Source organism: Salvia splendens, chromosome 22, assembly GCF_004379255.2.
Source record: "Salvia splendens isolate huo1 chromosome 22, SspV2, whole genome shotgun sequence".
NCBI classification, from domain to species: domain Eukaryota; kingdom Viridiplantae; phylum Streptophyta; class Magnoliopsida; order Lamiales; family Lamiaceae; genus Salvia; species Salvia splendens.
The window spans coordinates 20,192,875-20,212,829 of NC_056053.1; the positions used below are offsets into that span (position 1 = coordinate 20,192,875).

The 19,955-nt window shown below is 40.1% G+C and overlaps 2 protein-coding genes across 3 annotated transcripts; one reads left to right on the forward strand and one right to left on the reverse strand.

The window, feature by feature from the left end:
• Positions 1–6,541: 6,541 nt before the first annotated feature.
• On the reverse strand, positions 6,542–8,337 carry LOC121785710 (omega-hydroxypalmitate O-feruloyl transferase-like). The gene is made up of 3 exons (XM_042184121.1): positions 8,181–8,337; positions 7,635–8,096; positions 6,542–7,552 (listed from the first exon to the last, which is right to left on the reverse strand). Exons 2-3 carry the CDS (start codon positions 8,073–8,075, stop codon positions 6,695–6,697), a joined length of 1,299 nt encoding a protein of 432 aa, XP_042040055.1. The 5' UTR covers positions 8,076–8,096; positions 8,181–8,337; the 3' UTR covers positions 6,542–6,694.
• A 1,712-nt stretch (positions 8,338–10,049) lies between these two features.
• LOC121785919 lies at positions 10,050–14,889 on the forward strand. Of its 2 annotated transcripts, XM_042184403.1 has the most exons (4): positions 10,050–10,686; positions 11,848–12,292; positions 13,709–13,764; positions 13,989–14,889. In XM_042184403.1, the coding sequence occupies exons 2-4, from the start codon at positions 12,073–12,075 to the stop codon at positions 14,028–14,030; spliced, it is 318 nt and encodes a 105-aa protein (XP_042040337.1). In that variant the 5' UTR covers positions 10,050–10,686; positions 11,848–12,072; the 3' UTR covers positions 14,031–14,889. The 2 variants fall into 2 exon arrangements, 1 of the variants encoding a protein (XP_042040337.1); XR_006047089.1 differs by lacking the exon at positions 13,709–13,764 and having other exon boundaries at positions 13,989–14,877.
• The last annotated feature ends 5,066 nt before the right edge of the window (positions 14,890–19,955 follow it).

Below are 19,955 nucleotides of genomic sequence, written 5' to 3' on the forward strand. Positions count from 1 at the left end.
TTTTAGTTAGGTGTTTCAATCCTAAAATGAGTATAAAATAATTTAATTAAAATTATGCAATTGATTTAATTAGTTTTAATGTTTTGTTCTTGATTTATATTATGAATGCAATTAGATGTATGTATAAAGCACTAAAAAGAAAGAAGAAAAAAAAGAGAAAAGAAAAAAGAGGAAACATAAACTAAGGAGAAAAAATAAAGGAAAATAAAATACTAAAAAGAAAGAAGAAAAAACTAAAGAAGAAAAAAAGAAATAAGAAAGGTAGAAAAAGAAATCACATGTTTGGTAGTACTATTTAATAAAGATCATGTTTGGTACCTAGAGTTATTTTTGTGGGTACCAAAAATGATAGTATAGAATAAAGATCATGCACTACTTATGTGTGCGAAAGTGAAATATCAGGTACCATTATGTACATCACTCTTCTTGTTTTTATCTGGGATATTTAATTTGTAGTCTCTCTCCTAGGTTCATCTGGGCATATTCTAAAAAAGTTGAATGAAGTTCCTTAATTATACTTCTATCAAACTAAGGATTTGAAATTGAATTAGAATTTCATGTTTCAAACGAAGCTTTCTTGATTAAATTTTGGCTAAAAACAATAAATTTGGATAATTTTATTGTCGCAGTCTTTTAGATAATAAAATTAACTGAACTTACAAATTTAGATCGATAATGAACAATAAAAGTTACTCTCTTCCAAATTTACAATGCATGACGCAACAACTGAAAATGTGAGGGCATACTAGAATAGCCAATTTAAACAACATGCTTTTGTTGTCAGACACAGTTATGTCTAGGTAAATGCCAAAGAGAGGAGGACAACAATAATTAGGATTATCCCTGAATACTACTGCTAAATTAGAGACTATTCTTATGTTAATACGTTCCGTATACACCACAAAGAAAAACACAACGGATTTTACATTATAAAAAAGATTTTACATTATACGAATGAGCTTTATAGTCCAAGACATTCATATATTCCGAGTTTTTCAACAAATTAAATTACTTCCTAAACTCTCACGAACACGTCGGAAAACACATTAAATAACATTGTGTCGCATTACTACAATTGGTAGTTAATAGTTTTATTTATCAACTTCCATCTATAAATAAGGGTATCGTTATTCATGTTGTCACTCAGAGATATAGAAATCTTGAACAAGAAGCAGAAATGTTTAGGGGTTGTCTAGTTATGGCGATGGCGGCGGCGGCACTAATAGCAGCATCAGTTGTACAGGCAGGCCAAGGAACAGCTACTTTCTACACACCTCCTTATGTTCGTGAGTATTTATTAGTAATAATTAAAATTAATTTGACTATGCATGAGTGTAACTGAAAAAAATTGTTAGACCTAAAGAGTTAATTAAACTAATGTTTAAAGCTGTTTGATGCAATCTAAGCCTCATCCTGCCACGGCTACTCCAACGACGGAGTGATGATAGCGGCGGCGAGCGACGCCATTTGGGACAATAGAGCGGCGTGTGATAGAAAGTACAAAGTCACGTGCACCGGCGCCACTAACAAGGGCGATCCCCACCCTTGCACCGGCCAAAGCGTCGTCGTTAGGATAGTCGACTACTGCCTGCCGTGGCACCATCGATCTTTCTCAAGAAGCATTTGCGATTATTGCCAATTCCGACGCCGGCAAAGTCAACATTCAATTTAATCAGTATGTCTACGTCAGACAATTTAATGTGTCACTATAAGATTGATTTTTTTTATTTGAACTCATGTGGCTCGGCTCTGTTTTCTAACTTGTATGGTGTGGTGTTTTTATTCTTGCAGGGTTTGAAGTGTTCGGAAAGATTCAATAAGAGCTATATTGATGGATGTGTCGTCGCTATGAATAACATGGATTAAGTATATCTAAAAATAAGTGTTTCTTGTAAAATAAGAGTGACCTATTATCACGTGTATTTGTATGGCATTTCAAAGTTTTATTAGTACATTCTCTATGTGTGATATATTATATGAAGTCTATCTCTTTACTTAACTACAAGCAGTCGGTGATTCCTAAACCCTAAATAGTATTTATAGACTTATTTTTTTGTCGGTAATTTACATGCTAGAAAAAAAAAATTGTAATTTCATCGGTAATTACTAAGAAACTGGCCACCATTGTCGGTAATCCAACCTTTTTTCAGTGTCATTTAAAATTATGATGTGATATTTGTGGATTGCATACATGCATCATGGTATCTGGACTAGCATTTACTTGAAGATTACGTAAAATCCCGTCATCAAAACTTGTTAGTAGAACCTAAGAGCATCTCCAATGGCGGACGTCCGGTCGGACATCCGCGACGAGCGACCGGGACGTCCGCCATTGTAACGAAGCAACTCGGATACGGAAGTCCCATAAGGACGTCGGATGTCCTCGGACGTCCGGCGACGGGCGGGCGGACGTCCGCCATTGTGGCGTGGGTCGGAAGTCCGGGTCGGACGTCCGGTATTAATTTTTTTTAAACTCTATATATACGGCTCGTTGAATCAGCACGATATTATAGAAGAGGTTTGGACGCGGAGGGGTTGACGTTGATATGATTAATTTTTTTTGTTTTATTACTATGTAATTTTTTTTTTCGAATCATGTATGTTTTTTTAATGAAGTTGTTAATTTTTCCCGTTCGTATTCGTGTTGAAATTTTATTTCCGTAAACGTAAATTGCTTTATTTGTGAATTTGTGATTTTTTTTATTGCGGGAAGTCCTAGTGGGAAGGGCGGATTGTGCAGGGGAAGTCCTAGTGACATGGCAGTGAGATGGGAAGTCCTAGTGACGGGCAGAAGGTGTTTTTGGGAAGTCCTAGTGGATATCCGAGTGGGACATCCGTGCATTGGAGATGCTCTAATATTTGTCATGTATATATTCAAATATGCCAACCATTTCATCTCATCTTTTATTATATCACTCATTCGCTCATATATAATTACTTTAATTGAGAACATATTTTCATTGACTAGTAATTTCATGATAAAATAATATAGGGAATTTGAGTGATCTCTCGAAATTTTAATGGAGAATGCGCCTAATTGGTGCGAGCCTAGGTGACTCAGGACCATGTAATAGATTTGATATGGATTTAAATATGACGAAGGATATGTTGGATATTGATCCAAGAACCCCATATATTAAAGTTGCAGCAATCTCTCTAGAATCAAGAATCTACTTCAATACGCATATAAAATAAATAAAATTCTAAGACTCGAAATTTGTGTATTGTTCCCACAAATGATCAACTAGTGAATTTCGATGTTCCAGATGAACATTTTTATTTCATAATGCGCCATATCGTGTCAAATACTTTTGAAATCGAGGATCTTCATTTGTCATCATCTCAACTTTATTTATCAGATTATTATATTACTTTTTTTTATTTTGTTCTTCGTAGTTCGGCAATATTGGATGATCTAGTTATGATTTATCGGATTATTATATTAATTTTTTCATTTTGTTATTATAATTTATTGTTTGTGTTTTAGTTTACATTAATTAAATAATAATGAATTATTTGTATTATTTCACAATTTTTTGCAGTAATATTATATCTGGGGTTGCACCTCATATTTGATGTTTTTGTTCCATAGAAAATTCTTAAAATGAATTTTGTTTTGATGTATAATTTAATATGTTTTCAATAAAAAATGAATTCTGACGTATAACTGATAATGGTCAAATATTTTAGAAAAAAGGTAGTGAAGATGTTAAGAGTTGTCGTTTATTAGAGCATCCGCAGCGGTGGCACCATGCCGTCCGTGCCAGCAGCGCGGCGCACCGCTAGCGCGGCGCTGCTCGATGCATCGAGCACGTCCGTGCCAGCGAGCAGCACACGTGTCAACGCCTGATTGGCCAACGGCAATACCGTTGGATTTTTTTTAAATCGAATTTTAATTAAAAATTCTGATTAAAAATAAAAAAAAAATATTTTCCCACTTCCCATCCCCACTTTTATTTTATTTTTCAATTTTTTCCCCCAAAAATTCACATTTTCATCTATAAGTACCCTCACTTCCACACAAAAAATTTCACACCACACTACATAATTTTCATCTAAATTCTCTCATTTCCATTCTTACAATTCTCAATCTTTCTTTCACTCTTACAACAAAAAAATGTCCGGCTCCGGCGATCACCCCTCCGACTCCCACGGTTGGAACCACGAATGGTTCCGCTCGCAACCATTTCCTAGTCCAGAAATGGAATTTTCGGCCCCTCCTCAAACCCAAAGTTCCCAAACTCCGGGTGGCTATCGGCCTTACCCGGTGGACGACCAAGATGCCCCCGATGGGCAATACGGGTGGGCACCCGAACCACCCGTACCTAGAGCGGGAGGGAGCGGCAGCTCTCAAACTCCTCATCTTCATACTCATGGTGTCCGCACCCCGTACACTCCGGGGGAGATGGATCAATTATTCAAAGCTTTTTTGTCTATCTCCGAAGATCCGGAGATTGGCACGAACCAATTCGGGGATCATTTTTGGTGCCGCGTCTATCGTCGGTACAATTAAAACCGGTCGGCTGGAACAATCGAGCGCAACGAGAGTATGGTGCGCAATGCCATATACAAAGCCAACGAAGAAATCTAAAAGTTCTAGGGGTATTACCTCCAGGAAGAGCGGTCGGCGGGGAGCGGAAGAAGCGAGGTCGACATCATCAGTGCCGCGTTGGCGACGTACCAATCCCAACACTACAAACCGTTCAAGTACCTCAATGTTTGGCAGGAGGTGCGTGTGCATCCGAAGTATAGGGGAGGCGTATCATCCTCCTCTAGCTCCTCCAGCAAACGGTCGAGGTCGGTATCCCTATCCGACGCCGGCTCTGATGAGGTGTCCACCCAGCTCGCCGGAGCTAACTTGGGTAGTAGCCCCGACGCCGGCCCGAGTAGTTCCCAACGCCGGCCGCAAGAAAGGAAGAAGTCGACGGCCAACCGCCGTCGTGCCGCGACTCCATCCGCCCCCGATCCCGCTCCCGCTCCCTTTCCCTTTGTGCCACCTCAACCCCCCGCCAACTCGTTATGGGGGGTTTTGGCCCAACTCAATTTGGCCGATAGGTCAACTATAACCCCCGAGCAACTTCGATCGCATGTGCAATGATACGGGGTCTCCAAATAACATTGTGGGTAGAGCCGGATGAATAGTCTTCCACGGGGGTATTTTTAGCCTTTAATTATGTAATTTTTATTTTTTAGGAGTTTAATTATGTAATTATGTAATTTTTAGGATTTTAATTATGTAATTTTTAATTTTTATAATTTTAATTATGTAATTTTTATTTTTTTTATAATTTGTAATAGTATTCCGGGTAATTTTAATTCATTTTAATATTGTGGAAATATTTTTATTTAAATTGAATAATAGAATGATGGGACTCTTGAGCTTGTCCTCGCGGAAGAGCACGAATGTGGGTGTTGTGCTCTTGCCTAAAGACAAAGAGTAAAAGTGGGTCCGGCCCACATCCATGCTCGTTGGTAAGAGCATGGATGGAGATGCTCGTTGGCAAGAGCACGAATGTGGGTGTTGTGCTCTTGCGAAATTGATTTCCGGAAAACCGCTCGGCGGTTTTCGGATCCTCCAATGGTTCGCCTAGCGCCGGCGCTCGGCTAGGCGGTGCGATAGGCGCCATTGTGGATGCTCTTACCGACTTAACAAATTGGAGTCAAAATCCACTAGCCCGGAAATAAACTGTGGTAATAAGTTGGTTAATTTGTTGACCAAACGAATAAAAAGAAATAAATAAATAAATAAAATCTATCTACTTATGTCAGTGAACTACCGGTTTGTTTGTGATATTTAATTCAATGACCAGATCATTGATTTATTAAAACAAACATTTGATTTGTACATGTGATTATTCCAGATACAGTCATATCGGAAAACATTAAATAGTCAGCCACCCTCATAGAGTCATATATAATGTGAGACAGATGAGCTCATTATCTCATTTCAATCATGTTATTAATAGATATATACACACATATTTAGGGTATGATTAATGCAAAAACTACTTTTTATTGTAAAGATTATAAATATCATAGTAAACGCATAAAGTGAAATCAAACAAAATTAATTGTTACTCATGAGATTTAAATTTTGGTGCTACACTTACCTAGCAAGAAAGATGCATTATCCACTATTTTGATATCAAATACACGAAATTGATTCTATACATTCCAGAAAAGTAATGTAAAAGAGATGCAACCACTTTGTGATGGTCTAAAAAAGAAATTATGTTGCTTAAATACAAAATGCATGTATGGTTATGAACAAAGCATTCAAACATGTACTAACAAAGAGAAGATCACATACTATTTTTCTGTTGGGATATCCACAATCCACATACCATTGCATTGCATTGCAACACATAATAACTGTGAGCTTGGTCTTCGTCTCCATCAACTTCTGCTGTTCTGCAAATTTAATATATATTCTGTTACATAAATTTTCAAATGCTCGGAAGGATGGATGTCTGCACATTTTGAAATCTTAATTAATCCCATTCAAATCCATCATAATCATACAATAAATTTGCCCCAGAACTTGAAATATAAATAAGAATTTAATTGAAAAACAACAATTTCACACATTAATTCACTTGGTTACATAATATTCCCGAATCAACAAACAACAAATGCCACACAAATGAAGATGGATGAATAACGACGACTAAAAAACTGTGATCACGATTTAAAATCATATCTGGAGAAGCTTCTCGAACTTCTCCATCGCCGGAGCCGGCAATCCGAGCAGCACATTGATCGTCTTCCTCTCTTTGCCATGAGAGAGAAACAGAATGACCTCCTTCTCCGGCAGCGCCACCGGCCCCGACAGCACCGGCTCCCCCCACCCGAAGTCGGTGGTGTGGAACGACAGCCTCGACCACGTCGTGATCAGCAGCGTCGCCGCCAGCGACGGCCTCGCCCGCGTCGCCTCGAAGTAATCCACCGCCGATCGCATGTATCCGTCGTTCACCATCCTCACCGCCTCCTGCACCAGCTTCACGCCGTACGACGCCGGATTCGCGGCCAGATCCCCCGCCCTGCAGATCGAGTTCGTCAGGACGATCGCGTTTCCGAAGTACCTCTCCGGAATCGGCGGATCAAATCTCGACCGGCCGTCCACGGCGAAGAGGAGCTTCGTCTGCTGATCGGGGCTCAGATCCAGCGCCTGGCTCCGCGCTCGCCACACGAAACCCGAGAGCGCCTCGAAGGAGGTGCACTTTTCCAGATCGCCGCCTTCCATGGCAATCCGCCGCAGCTGCTCGAGCTTCTCCTGGTCGAAGCAGAAGGAGCGGTAGAGCATCTCCTCCTTGTAGAGCTCCGCCGAGTTCGACACGTCTTCAATTTCTGCAAATTCGTGGTGAGGAAATTCCGGCTTCGGCGGATTTCTAGCTTTGAGAATGGATCTGTCCATGAATGGAGGCACCTTGAGTTGATTCCCTCTGGCGATTTCTCCCCAAGCATTCACGAATTCCATCGCTCCGATTCCGTCGAACATACAGTGATTCATGCAGAGCCCTAGCACAAATCCTCCACATTTGAACTTAGTCACCTGATTAAGATCAATTTGATTTAGCTGAAATTCAACAAATTTATGAATTGTTAAAAAGAATGGTGAATTGAGTTGAGTTTACTTGAGCGACGAGAGGGGGGATTTGGAGGATGTTTTCGGCGTTAGGGATGTCGTAGACGAGCTTGCCAAGAGTTACAGGATCAGGCTTGGTGATGTCTCCCAGGTGACGGAGCTCACATTCTGCTTCAGCTTCAACGAAAACAGCCCCTTCGCCCGTGCAGTTGACTATGAGCTTCATCTCCGGGCTGAGGGTGAGGCGGCCTGCCAACGGGTAGTAGTGCACGAGCACCTTCGAGAGCGCATCCTTGATCACCTGGACAGCGTCCTCGTTGCCCCTCTCCTCCGACTTGAAGCAGTAGATTGTACGGACTATGACTGCGATGTTTTGGTCCAGGTTCGACAAGAAGTAGAGCCCCTTGTCTGTTTCCTCTGCCGGAGGGACTAGTGTTGCTTGCCCTTGCTTCACAACCACCTCCGACACGTTGTTGCTTCCCTTCTCCATGTTGATCGAAATCAAACAACTCTGCAATGTCAAAGGATGAGAAATTAATTGGTTACAACATATTTGATGTATGTTATCTTGCATCAAACATAATGGAAAATGTACCTGTGGTGGTGTGGGATCAAATGAGGTTTTGGATGCTTTTTGAATTGGGATTGGGAGAAATATATAGAGGGAAATAAGATTGAATTTGGTTAACAAATGATGTACTAGTGAAAGGGACTACTAGTATGTAGTGTTCATACGCAAAAAGATATTAATGGAGGCTAATATTCAAAGGAGTGTGTTGATAAATATAATATGGTTGTGGTAGGCTACTAGCTCCGGCACCAAAATATTGCGAATTATGGCTAATTGGCTTGCTGGATTTGGGTGTTAGGGGGTGGTTTGGTGGGGTTGGCATCCAAATTTTACTTGCTTTGAACAATCACTGTCTCAATATATGTAATTATTTCATGTCGATTGTACTCTATTTTTGCACCAATGGTATTGAGCATGTCATTTGGCGTAATTGAAACTTTAATTAACTTGTGGGACTAAACCTTTTAGTTACATTTTTGCTTCTCACGCCATGGACTTTTTTGAAGGTTTGGAATAACTCTTACTCGTTGGAAAGATGAGCTCACACACCATCATGAAAACAAAAAAAGAAAATACAAAAATTGGCTATACATTTCGATTGTATGAGATCTGTGTCTTGGGCGATATCAAATCAATAATTATTTTTATGCTTAAGGATACAAAATACAAAAAGGAAATAGTTAAGCCCACTAGAAAAGCACTTGGACCCCAAGGGTACTAAACTTCCAAGTAAAATCATGTCTTATCCGATTAGCACCACCAAGCCTTGTATTCACGTTTTTGTAGCTACACAGAGCTACAACTTATAAGTTCACCTCCTTAAATGATGAATATAGTGATACTTTTACTCAATAAATGATGAATATAGTGATACTTTTACTCAATATGTTTTGTTCTTTACAAGTGCCAGATTCTTATCACTTTTGAGTATCATTATAAAGATTGCTATTCCTATGCTCTTCCAAGCTCACCCAAAAAATTGTACAAACACACCATATCTTTACTTGTTTTTGTTATAGCCACATACTTAGACTTCGCAGTAGACAACGTAACGACCTTCCACAATTTATAAGTCCGAGATATTGTTATGTTTGATACTAACAATGCATTTTGAGGGGTTTTTTCTTTTTTTTGTTCTAGAACACAATTGTCATTCCTCTAGTGTACTGGATTTTTTTTTATTCCTGCTTTGGGAGAGACGCATGACCCTCATGCGTCTCCTTTTTAATGAAACGCATGATGATTATGCGTCTTTGTGAGAGACGCATGAGGGACATGCGTCTCTCAATTTTTTCGAATTGTGAGATTGCAGTGGCAAAACACCCGACCGGGTGATTTGCAAGTGGCAAAACACCCGACTGGGTGATTTGCACAAAGACGCATAATCGTCATGCGTTTTATTAAAAGGCGACGCATGAGGGTCATGCGTCTCTCCCAAAGTCAGGACAAAAAAAAAAGTCCAGTACACTCGAGGAATGACAATCATGCTATAGAACAAAAAAAGAAAAAACCCGCATTTTGAGTTGTTTTGTAGTACTATAAATTTTTTAGACGATGACACAAGTTTTAACAAAATAAGTAAATTGGAGAAAAATAAATTAGTAAGCATTGGTGCTCCTAATGTTTGACATCCAGACAAGTATTTGTAGGGTATCGTTTTCATATGTGAATTTCTACTTAAATATCTAAACATGTTTATTGATTCATTTACTCATGCAATAGCAATTCTGCTTTTGTGAGATTAAAGAACTTTATTTGAAAAAATTGCGACAATGAACATGATACTAATTCATTAAAATAACTTTGCAAATCATAAATTAATTTATAAAAATCTTTATTATGGTGGTAATCCTGTCCCAGTTGATTTATTCGATATTCCACATTTGATTAGGAGCTAAATTGAAGTGCGACTTAACCCCAAAACTTGAGCAGTAGCCCAAAAACTAAATCTTGCATCCGCCATGGAAAGAACCATTCCGGAATTGGAGCTCTAGTCTACACCAATACCAGCTATATGAGTGCAAATTCGCTAATCATGGTATTCTGTTTTGATGTGTTTTCGTATTGGGTGATTTCTCGGAAAAAGGCTTGTTCTCTTGGATTAACATTCACGAAGTCGAGAGGTTTTCGCTGCGATACGGCAGCTCAATCACCAGAACGCGCAGAATCTATAAAGAGTAGAGGGATTTCATCATCACCAAATACAGAGAGGACCCTTCCAAAAACCTCAATTTCACCGAGCTCCGCAAGTCCCTAGTAGGCGACACTAGCCTTCTCCTCAAAGTTTTTACCTTTTTTTAATTTGGAGAAATGGGGCCTCTGATTTCAACATTTGTAGTTATTAGCCGTGAGGGCACTGGAACGGAGGAGGAGGAGAAGGATTATTGGAAGGTCCGGTTGAAGGTTGAAGAGGCTATGAACCTTTGTCAACTGAATGGTAGCATATATACCATAAGAACTATTTTTATAGCAACATAAGGGCAAGCAAAAGATGTGATGAAAGCGAACCATAAGAAACGGCCTCCTTTAGGTACAATGGAGGAGGACTTTGCTTTAACTCTCTATCTTTAATGGTTATCTTGTTATAAGGATTCATGCTACCTGCATTATTTTTTTCTTCATTTTTATGCACGTAGAAAGTAGAAACATCATTTTAAGAGAAACTTTGCACGCCTTGCTGTGTGAAATATGCTATCCATGACAAAGAATTATTGCCTCAAACTCTTACTCTAAGTTGAATTGTGCTATGGGTACCTTGATTTGATTCTCTTAGAAGCAGACAAGAATCCTCTTTGTAAATTGTAACTCATTGTTTGTGATGTTTGTGAGTACTTGCAACTGAGTTGTGCTAATCTCCTCAATGCATTACATTTTCTCTTCGACTGGCCGAATGATGTTTTCCTGTATGCCTCCTATCAATCACCACTCCTCTTTCCCATTTGTTTGTTCTTTTGAATACGTAAAATAATGTCTTGTTTGTTTCCTCATAATCATCATACAAAAGTTAGAAATCATCTATATTTATTGTGTCATTGGTGTGATTTGGAAAATCTCAGATCAACCTTTCCCTATGTTTCTTTATGGGTGTGATTCGTGTGAAGAACAATTTGGAAAGCTATGGCCCCCCATGTTTCTTTAAAATCTACTATAACATTCTGAATCCTGTTATCCTATACCTATACACGACTTCAATTGTTAGTTTGTTACTTAAATGCTCCTTAATGATATTTTCAAGAGGTGATTCTTCTTATTTTGATAAATAAGATGTATTTTATTGCTTAGTAAGATTTTCTTTTATGTGCTGAATATCATCTTTTTATTTTACAGCATCTCGCTTTGACACACACACACACACACACACGTACATATTTGTTCTCCCACAAAGTTGCATCATTATAACTTCTTATATAAAGGTTTTGAAGGTTTTTGTTCCATTGTAAATCAGAGTAGTAAGTTGATTAATAGCAGTACTTGAGACAAACATACCTGGAAAAAGTGCACTTTATACTGTGATTCTAGAAAATAACAATTGCTTAGTGTTAATACATAGCTATCTGTTGAAGATAAGCTGTAGGGTTGTATTGCATCTTTAATGCTGAAGAAACCCATAAAAGAGAAATACATGTTAATGCATGGTGATTTGCACTTCTTCAAAATCACCAATTTCTTGACTCTATTTTGCATGTATCAGGAAGCAAGTTTTATTCTTTGTGAAAAATGCTACAAAAGTGGAAACTATGAAAAGGAAAAATCGGCAGATGATTTCAAGTTAAAAGATACTATGAATCTGGCAGTTGACTGGACAGAGTAGGAAACTCTACTTCTTTTAGAATCTGCTCGAAAGCACGGAGATGACTGGGATCTTGTTTCTAAGAATGTTCAGACAAAGAGTAAGCTGGAATGCATCTCAAAGCTTATGCATCTGCCATTTGGGGATCTTATGCTGGGGGCTGGTCCTAGAAAAGGTGGATTCTTGGATTTAATTAGTGATGTTAGCAATAGCAAACAAGCAGAGGTAGCTTCTAATGAATCACTAGAATATGTGAAGGCTGAGGAACCAAGCTCTGAGGTTCAGAATAAGGATCAGCAGAACGGAGATGCCAACTTCTGCTGCTGGAAATTATATGATGCAACAGGTACTTAATTTCTGCATAACATCCTTATTTGTTGTTTGGTTTTGCTGTTTTGACTTTTCATATCAACCATTCTGAAAAATGTAACTAATAATACTCGACAAACTGACTCAACTTATTTTAACACAAGTGATACCCGCAAGTGTACGGGGCTAGTGTAGCAATCAGTAAGCAAGAGTTTCGTATCCCACAGAGACAATTTTGTATCAACTTAACTACCACGAACAAAAATCAACTACTATCTAGACAATCAAGTGAAGTTTGGTTTGTTCTAACAACTAATAAAGCATATACTAAGCAAATAACTGTTAAGAACAAGAGAACACGGTATAATAATGATATTAAAGATAATATGGAGAAATTGTAGAACTCAAGGATCCGATGCACAATTCCAAGCTCTTATCCAATTGATTCACCTTACCTTTTGGTGTCTCTAGAGTTACTAAGTCAACCACGATTATAGATTAAACCCCCTCCCGAGGTGAGAAACCTGTAGATTAGATGCTAGAATTGAAGTCCCCTTCTAATCCTAAACCCTCTAACTCCCAAAAGTTCGATTAGGTTAGTGACTTCACTCAAAACCTCAACTCTCCCGAGTTCTATTGTATTAAGGTGTGAATAATTCTTCTTTCCGGATTAACTATTTCATCTCCCGATTAATCTAATTAATCCTACACAATCAAGTGGTGATCAAGCAATTGAACGGAATAAACCCAAGATAGCAAGGCAAGAACAAAATCAATCGGATAAAAACTATGAAATTAGTGCATCATCACCAGGAATTCTACAAGAGATGCTTAGCTACTCATGTTTATGAAGAAAGCCATGTTCAACACAAAGAAATCCAACAAATACATGAAATATAGATACTAAGTACTCCTGTGAGATCAATCTATGGAATGAAGCTTCAATCTTTCGATGTGGAGTCTTCAATCTTCAAATCTCTCTCTCCAAGGTGTTCTTGAAGGTGTGAGTGAATGTGGTAGGCGGTAGGTGGACCCTAGGCTTTTTTTCCTCTTAATCCCTTCAAAAATCGCGTTTTCAGCTTTCAGACGCGTCAGACAAAAGTACCCGGCCGGGTAGAATTATTGCACTGGAAATTAACCCGGCCGGGTCTCCATTTTAGGCTCGTTGCTGGACTCAGTCTCTACCCGGATGGGTCGTATTATTGCACTGTAAATCCACCCGGCCGGGTCCCTCTTTTCGTGCCTCTGCTGCCTCTGAACACTTTATGCCCCATTTTCTCCTATTTTCAGCTATCTTTCCTAGAACACTCAACAAGACACATAAAACTCCAAAGGTATAATAATCGGTTAGATGAAGACAATTTCGAGTGATAAAATTGACATTTAGCACTTCAACATACCAATTACACCTATGAAAATATGAGTTTGTCACAAACTCATTTCTACTCAATAGAGATGCTGATTGCGATGCTGATAATGAAGAAAAGGATAAAGGCCCTAAACAATCAGGTATAGAAGAATTGAGTTCTATTTACTGCTTGTTCATCAACCATCCTAATTATGCTCTTTCGTATTTGTACCAAGTGTGCCATCTTTTATGGGACACTTGGGTAATGGCACGGAATTTGTAAACCATATTGTGGATTATGACATAAACCAATAATAAAACTAGTGCTACTATAATCTTCTTGCATATATGAAATGACTAGGTTCAAATTCTACCCATTTTCCAGAATCTGCAAGGCATAAACTTCAAAAAAAAAAGGATGATTTGAAACTGGAGATACAGATTATTGCAAGAGAGAGAGAGAGAATCAACCCAAGCAGATACAGTACTTGCCATTGGGTCCAGTGGCACAGGTAGCACTTTGATACTTGACCTCCAAAACCTTTTTACATGCAGCGATGCATTGAGGCAGTGTGCAAGGATTGAGATCAATACCAATTGCACCTTCCACACTTGTTATTGCTATCACCACTGCTATCATCAAAACCACCACCCATTTCTTCATCGTCCAGTGCTTCTTCCGCTTCCTCCTCTGCTGCTACCTCGACCTCTTCCGCTTCCTCCTCTTCCACCACCTTTTTCTCGCTGCAAAATGCAAGTATGCACCATGACATGCTTCATATTTATAATGACAGATATAAAGTGGGAATTATGGTAAAGTTATTCCACGTCACCTATTTTTTACTAGTTACATTAATCAATAGTTAGTCTCCACCAACCTCTTTCCTTTTTTTGGGGATGCACTTTAGTTAGCTTAACTAACTGACAAGATGCTTGATACTAAGTAATGTTTGGTTAAAAATACTGACTTCTGATATAAAATCTTGTTTCATTGAATTACTATCTCTTTTCCTGAATAAGATTCTACTTGCGTAGTGCTAAATAAAGGGGGAAACAATATAGAACATGCGCATATATAGTATACACACTTTTCATATGATAATGTTTTATTAATAAAACATTGTTAATAATATTATTATTAACCAGAGTATGTTCTATACTTCTATATAGTTCTCCAGTGGAACCTTTTACAGCTGCACTTATAGTCTTATACTCTTTAGTGATTCGGATTATTGTATCCTAAAATTCCTCCCCGACCCCTAGATTTTGATATTTTAACACTACAATAGATTTTTTCTAACAGTAGTTGTACTATTAGTTAAGGGTGGAACTTAATTTAACCAAAATAAATACTAGTAATATAAATATATGATCTTAATCTAAGTCGAGCTAGCCCAACTTAAAAGAAAAGTACATGTATTATTATACCGTATTAACCCAAAACCACATTATTCCTAAATAAGAACCACCACACACATGACACGGCATCCACATCCCTGCTCTTGCCAACGAGCACGGATGTGGGCCCGGACCCACTTTTTCTGCCTGCTCTTAGGCAAGAGCACAACACTCACATTCGTGCTCTTCCGCAAGGACGAGCACAAGGGTCCCACCATTCCATTATTCAATTTAAATAAAAACATTTCCACAAAATTAAAATACATTAAAAATACCCGGAATAATATTACAAAATACATTAAAAATGAAAAATTACATAATTAAAATCTTAAAAAATAAAAATTACATAATTAAACTCCTAATCAATAAAAAATACATAATTCAACTCCTAAAATAAAAAAAACCACTACTTGTGGTCGAATTTCGCCCAAATGTGTTTGATTAGGTCTTCTTGTAGCTTAACGTGGGTTCGGGTATCGCGCATTGTGTGCCTTGTTTCGATCCTCTCACCCACCTTCGTATGCACACTTCTGCGTGGGGGAGACCTCACGCTTGAGCTTCCGGCTTCACCCTCGTCGTAAAAGCTAGTCGTCCTCGGTCCTTCGTCGGCTATAACCATGTTGTGTAAGATAATACACGTGTACATGATGTCGGCGATATTTTTCACGTACCACAGCCGAGACGGGGCCTGCACAATGTTGAATCGGGCTTGAAGGACCCCAAAGGCTCTTTCGATGTCTTTCCGCGCGGACTCTTGGCGCTGCGCAAAAAGAACCCGTCTCGGGTCTTGCAGGTTGCTGAGCGTCTTCACAAAAGTCGACCACCTTGGGTAGATACCATCGGCGAGATAGTAACTCATGTGGTATACATTTCCGTTGACGGTGAAGTCGATCGCCGGTGCTACACCGTTCAACACATCATTGAAGAGGGGTGAAGAATAGAGCACGTTCAAGTCGTTGTGGGATCCGGCAACACCGAAATATGCATGCCAAATCCATAGGCGGTAGTCGGCGACCGCTTCAAGGATAAGTGTTGGGCCGCCGCCTTTGTGGCAACTGAAGTGTTGCCCCTCCAAGCAGTCGGACAATTCTTCCACCTCCAATGCATGCAGTCAATGCTGCCAAGCATACCGGGAAAGCCATGGACTGTTTCGTGAAGACGAAGCAACCGTTGGCAATCATCGGTGGTGGGTGCCCGAAGAAATTCATCACTGAAAGCTGAACGAACGCCCTCGCAAAAATTTTTAAGACAAAGGATTCCAGTGAACTCACCTACATGCACATATTCGTCGAAGAGGTCGGCCGTTTGCCCAGTAGCGAGTTGTCGGATGGCACACGTACACTTCTGCAACGCCGAGAGACTTTGCCGATCGGTTGCATCTGGACCTGTTTGGAAGTATTCAACACGGGCAGACAATGTGTTGAAAATACGCATAAACAAGCGCTTTGGCATGCGAAAACGGCGCCTAAAGTAATCTTCCGGAAACCGCGGCTGGTCGGAAAAATAGACGGCAACGAGCCTTTCGTGGGCTCCCTCCCGGTCACGATGAATGTAGCGGCGAGTTGTTCTAGTTGGTTGAGGAGGAGGGGTGGGGGTATTCGCTGCGACATATGCTTCATAAGCGGCACGATCTTGTTCGTAGTATTCTTGTTCTTCATTCTCCGCTTCCGCAATGAGATGGGTGAAATCCATTTGAGGTTTTGAGTGAGAGATGAAGGTGTAGATAAGTTGTATGAAAAATATGAATGAGAGATGATTTGATGTGAAAAATGGATGATGAATGTGTGTATTTATAGATGATTTTGGAGAAAAAAAATCAAAAAAATACAGAAAACGGGCAAAAAAATGATCATTTTTTTGGGATTGTGAATTTTTTTTTGTATTATTTTCGATTTTTAAAAATAAAAATTAAAAAAATAATTTTCCAACGGATATGCTTTTGGTCAATCAGAACGCGCCACGTCGCCTGCTCGCTGGCACGGACGTGCTCGATGCATCGAGCAGCGCCGTGCCAGCGGCGGACAGCGTCTCCGTGCCGCTGGCACGGACGGACGCATCCCTGCTCGCCGATATGGATGCTCTAATAATGTTACTGTTGGAGTATAATCTCACAATCACCGTTGGATGCAGCAAGCTAAAAATCAATGTCATTCTCAACAGCTGCAGATTTGTTAGAGGTTGAGCTCGTTCAAGATATTATTGAGCTCGGCATATTATTGAGCTCGGCGTTTTATTGAGCTCGGTGAGCTCGGTGTTTTATTGAGCTCGGTGAGCTCGGTGTTTTATTGAGCTCGGTGAGCTCGGTGTTTTATTGAGCTCGGTGAGCTCGGCGGTTTATTGAGCTCGGCATTTCATTGAGCTCAGCATTTCATTGAACTTCGGCATCATGCAGCACTTCGGCATCATGCAGCACTTCGGCATCATGCAGCACTTCGGCATGTTGATGCAAACCAAGAAACGGGAAGTAGCCGTTGAAACAGTTATAACTGATTTGATAACTAACATCTCAAGAGAGCCGTTGGAGGATGAAGGGACTGATATAAAGCAGACGAAGGCTGCATCTGAAATAGTTAATCTGCTACTTCGATATTCAAGAAAAGAGTCTCCAAACTATCACTTGATTAGTTCTTGGTTTAGAATTAGATTAGAGGTGTTGAGTTCTTGGAGAAAGTTCTTGAGTGATTGTAAACCTCTGCATATTTCTCAATATACTGAATCATATTGCCTTTGGCCGTGGACGTAGATCTTACGATCGAACCACGTAAAACTCTAGTGTTCTTTCTTTTTCGCATGGTTGTCATCATCGAACTTTTGCATACTTTCATAACAAGTGGCGCCGTCTGTGGGAAGCGCAATCGGAGTTGATATCGATGACGACGACGAGGTACGAAGCGGAGAAATTCTCGGGGAAGAATGACTTTGGTCTGTGGCAGATCAAGATGAAGGCTCTGTTGATCCAGCAAGGGCTCGATGAAGCAATCGAGCCAATTGATCCGAAGGGGAAAGAAAAAGAAGATCTCGATGAGAAGAGCGTGAGGAAGAAGGCTGAGATTGCCAAGAAAGCCCATAGCGCCATTATTCTCAATCTCACGGACAAGGTGTTGCGCGAGGTTGCGAAGGAAACCACAGCGCATGGGGTATGGACGAAGCTCGAAGCGCTGTACATGACCAAGTCGCTTGCTAATCGCCTATACATGAAGCAGCGCCTCTTTTCATACAAGATTCTTGAAGACCGACCCTTCGCAGGGCAGATTGATGATTTCAGCAAGAATCTGGATGATTTGGAGAATGTAGATGGCCCCATGAAGAATGAAGACAAGGCCATCTTGCTCTTGAATGCTCTTCCCAAAACATTCCAGCATCTTAAAGATGCAATGCTGTTTGGCCGGAATGCAGAATCTGGCATCACATATGAAGAAGTTCAGTGTGCTCTTCGATCAAAGGAGCTGGAAAAGAACTCTTCGACGACAAATGAAGGAAGTGGCAGTCAAGCCTTGAATGTAAAGGCTTTCAAAGGCAAGAAAAAGAAATTCAGTCAGAATCAAAAGCCTAAGTATCAGAAGCAAAATGAGGAGAAGCGAAGCTGTCATTACTGCAAGAAACCTGGGCATCTCAAAAGGGATTGCTACTCGTGGAAAAGGAAGCAAAACGAAGAGAAGGCTACCCAAAATCAGGCTGATCTTGCAGAAGACACAGATCCACCCCAGATCATGAATGTGGTGAGTGGTGGGATAGAGAGTTCTTGGATAATGGACTCCGGGTGCAGCTTCCATATTTGTTCCAACAAAGCTTGGTTTGAAAACCTTTCTGAGGCAACCGGGTCAGTAATGTTGGGGAATGATCAGATGTGCTACATCAAAGGCATTGGAGATATCAGATTGAGAGCTCATGATGGATCAACAAAGCTGCTTACTCAAGTCAGGTACATTCCTGAGATTAAGAGGAATTTGATTTCACTTGGCATGCTTGAATCTAGAGGTTTCAGGTTTTCTTCTGAGAAAGGCTATATGAATGTCTCACTTAATGGAAAAATCTTGCTGATTGCTGAGAGAAGAAACAGTTTATACTATCTAGTAGCAGAAACTGTTGTTGCTTCAGTGAATCTTGCAGAGGACTCTGATATGAGTCTGTGGCACAAGAGGCTCGGCCATCTTGGAGAAAGTGGGATGAGAGAACTGATCAAGAAAGGGGTCATTCCGGCTGGAAGTGATCAGAGGTTCAAGGAATGTGAACACTGTGCTCTGGGAAAGAGCAAGAAGCTACCATACAAGGCTGGTAAACACACCTCCAAATTGCCTCTTGACTATGCGCATTGTGATTTATGGGGTCCAGCTCAGCCTGCTTCTATGGGAGGAGGCAGGTATTTTATGTCGATAATAGATGATTATAGCAGAAAAGTCTGGATATACATCCTAAAGCAGAAGTCACAAGCATTTGAAAAATTCAGAGAATGGTGCACAGAGATGAAGCTGAAGAAATCCACCACTCTCAAGTGCTTGAGGACTGACAACGGGCTGGAGTTCTTATCTGAAGATTTTGAGTCTTTCTGCAAATCAAATGGGATACAAAGGCATAGGACAGTCCCGGCTAATCCGCAACAAAACGGAGTTGCTGAAAGAATGAACCGAACACTCCTCGATAGAGTCAGATGCATGCTTTTATCATCAGGCTTGCCAAAGATGTTCTGGGGGGAGGCAGTGTGTACTGCTGCAGTGCTAATTAACAGTTCTCCATCATCAGCTATAGGAAATGAAATCCCAGATGTTAGATGGTATGGTGGAGATAGAGAGTACAATCAGTTCAAGGTGTTCGGTTGTAGAGCATATGCCCACTGCAAGCAGGGAAAGCTTGATGCAAGGGCTCAGAAATGTGTGATGATTGGTTACCAACATGGAGTAAAAGGGTACATGTTGTGGTGCACTGAAGAGGGGAACAAGAAGATAATTGTGAGCCG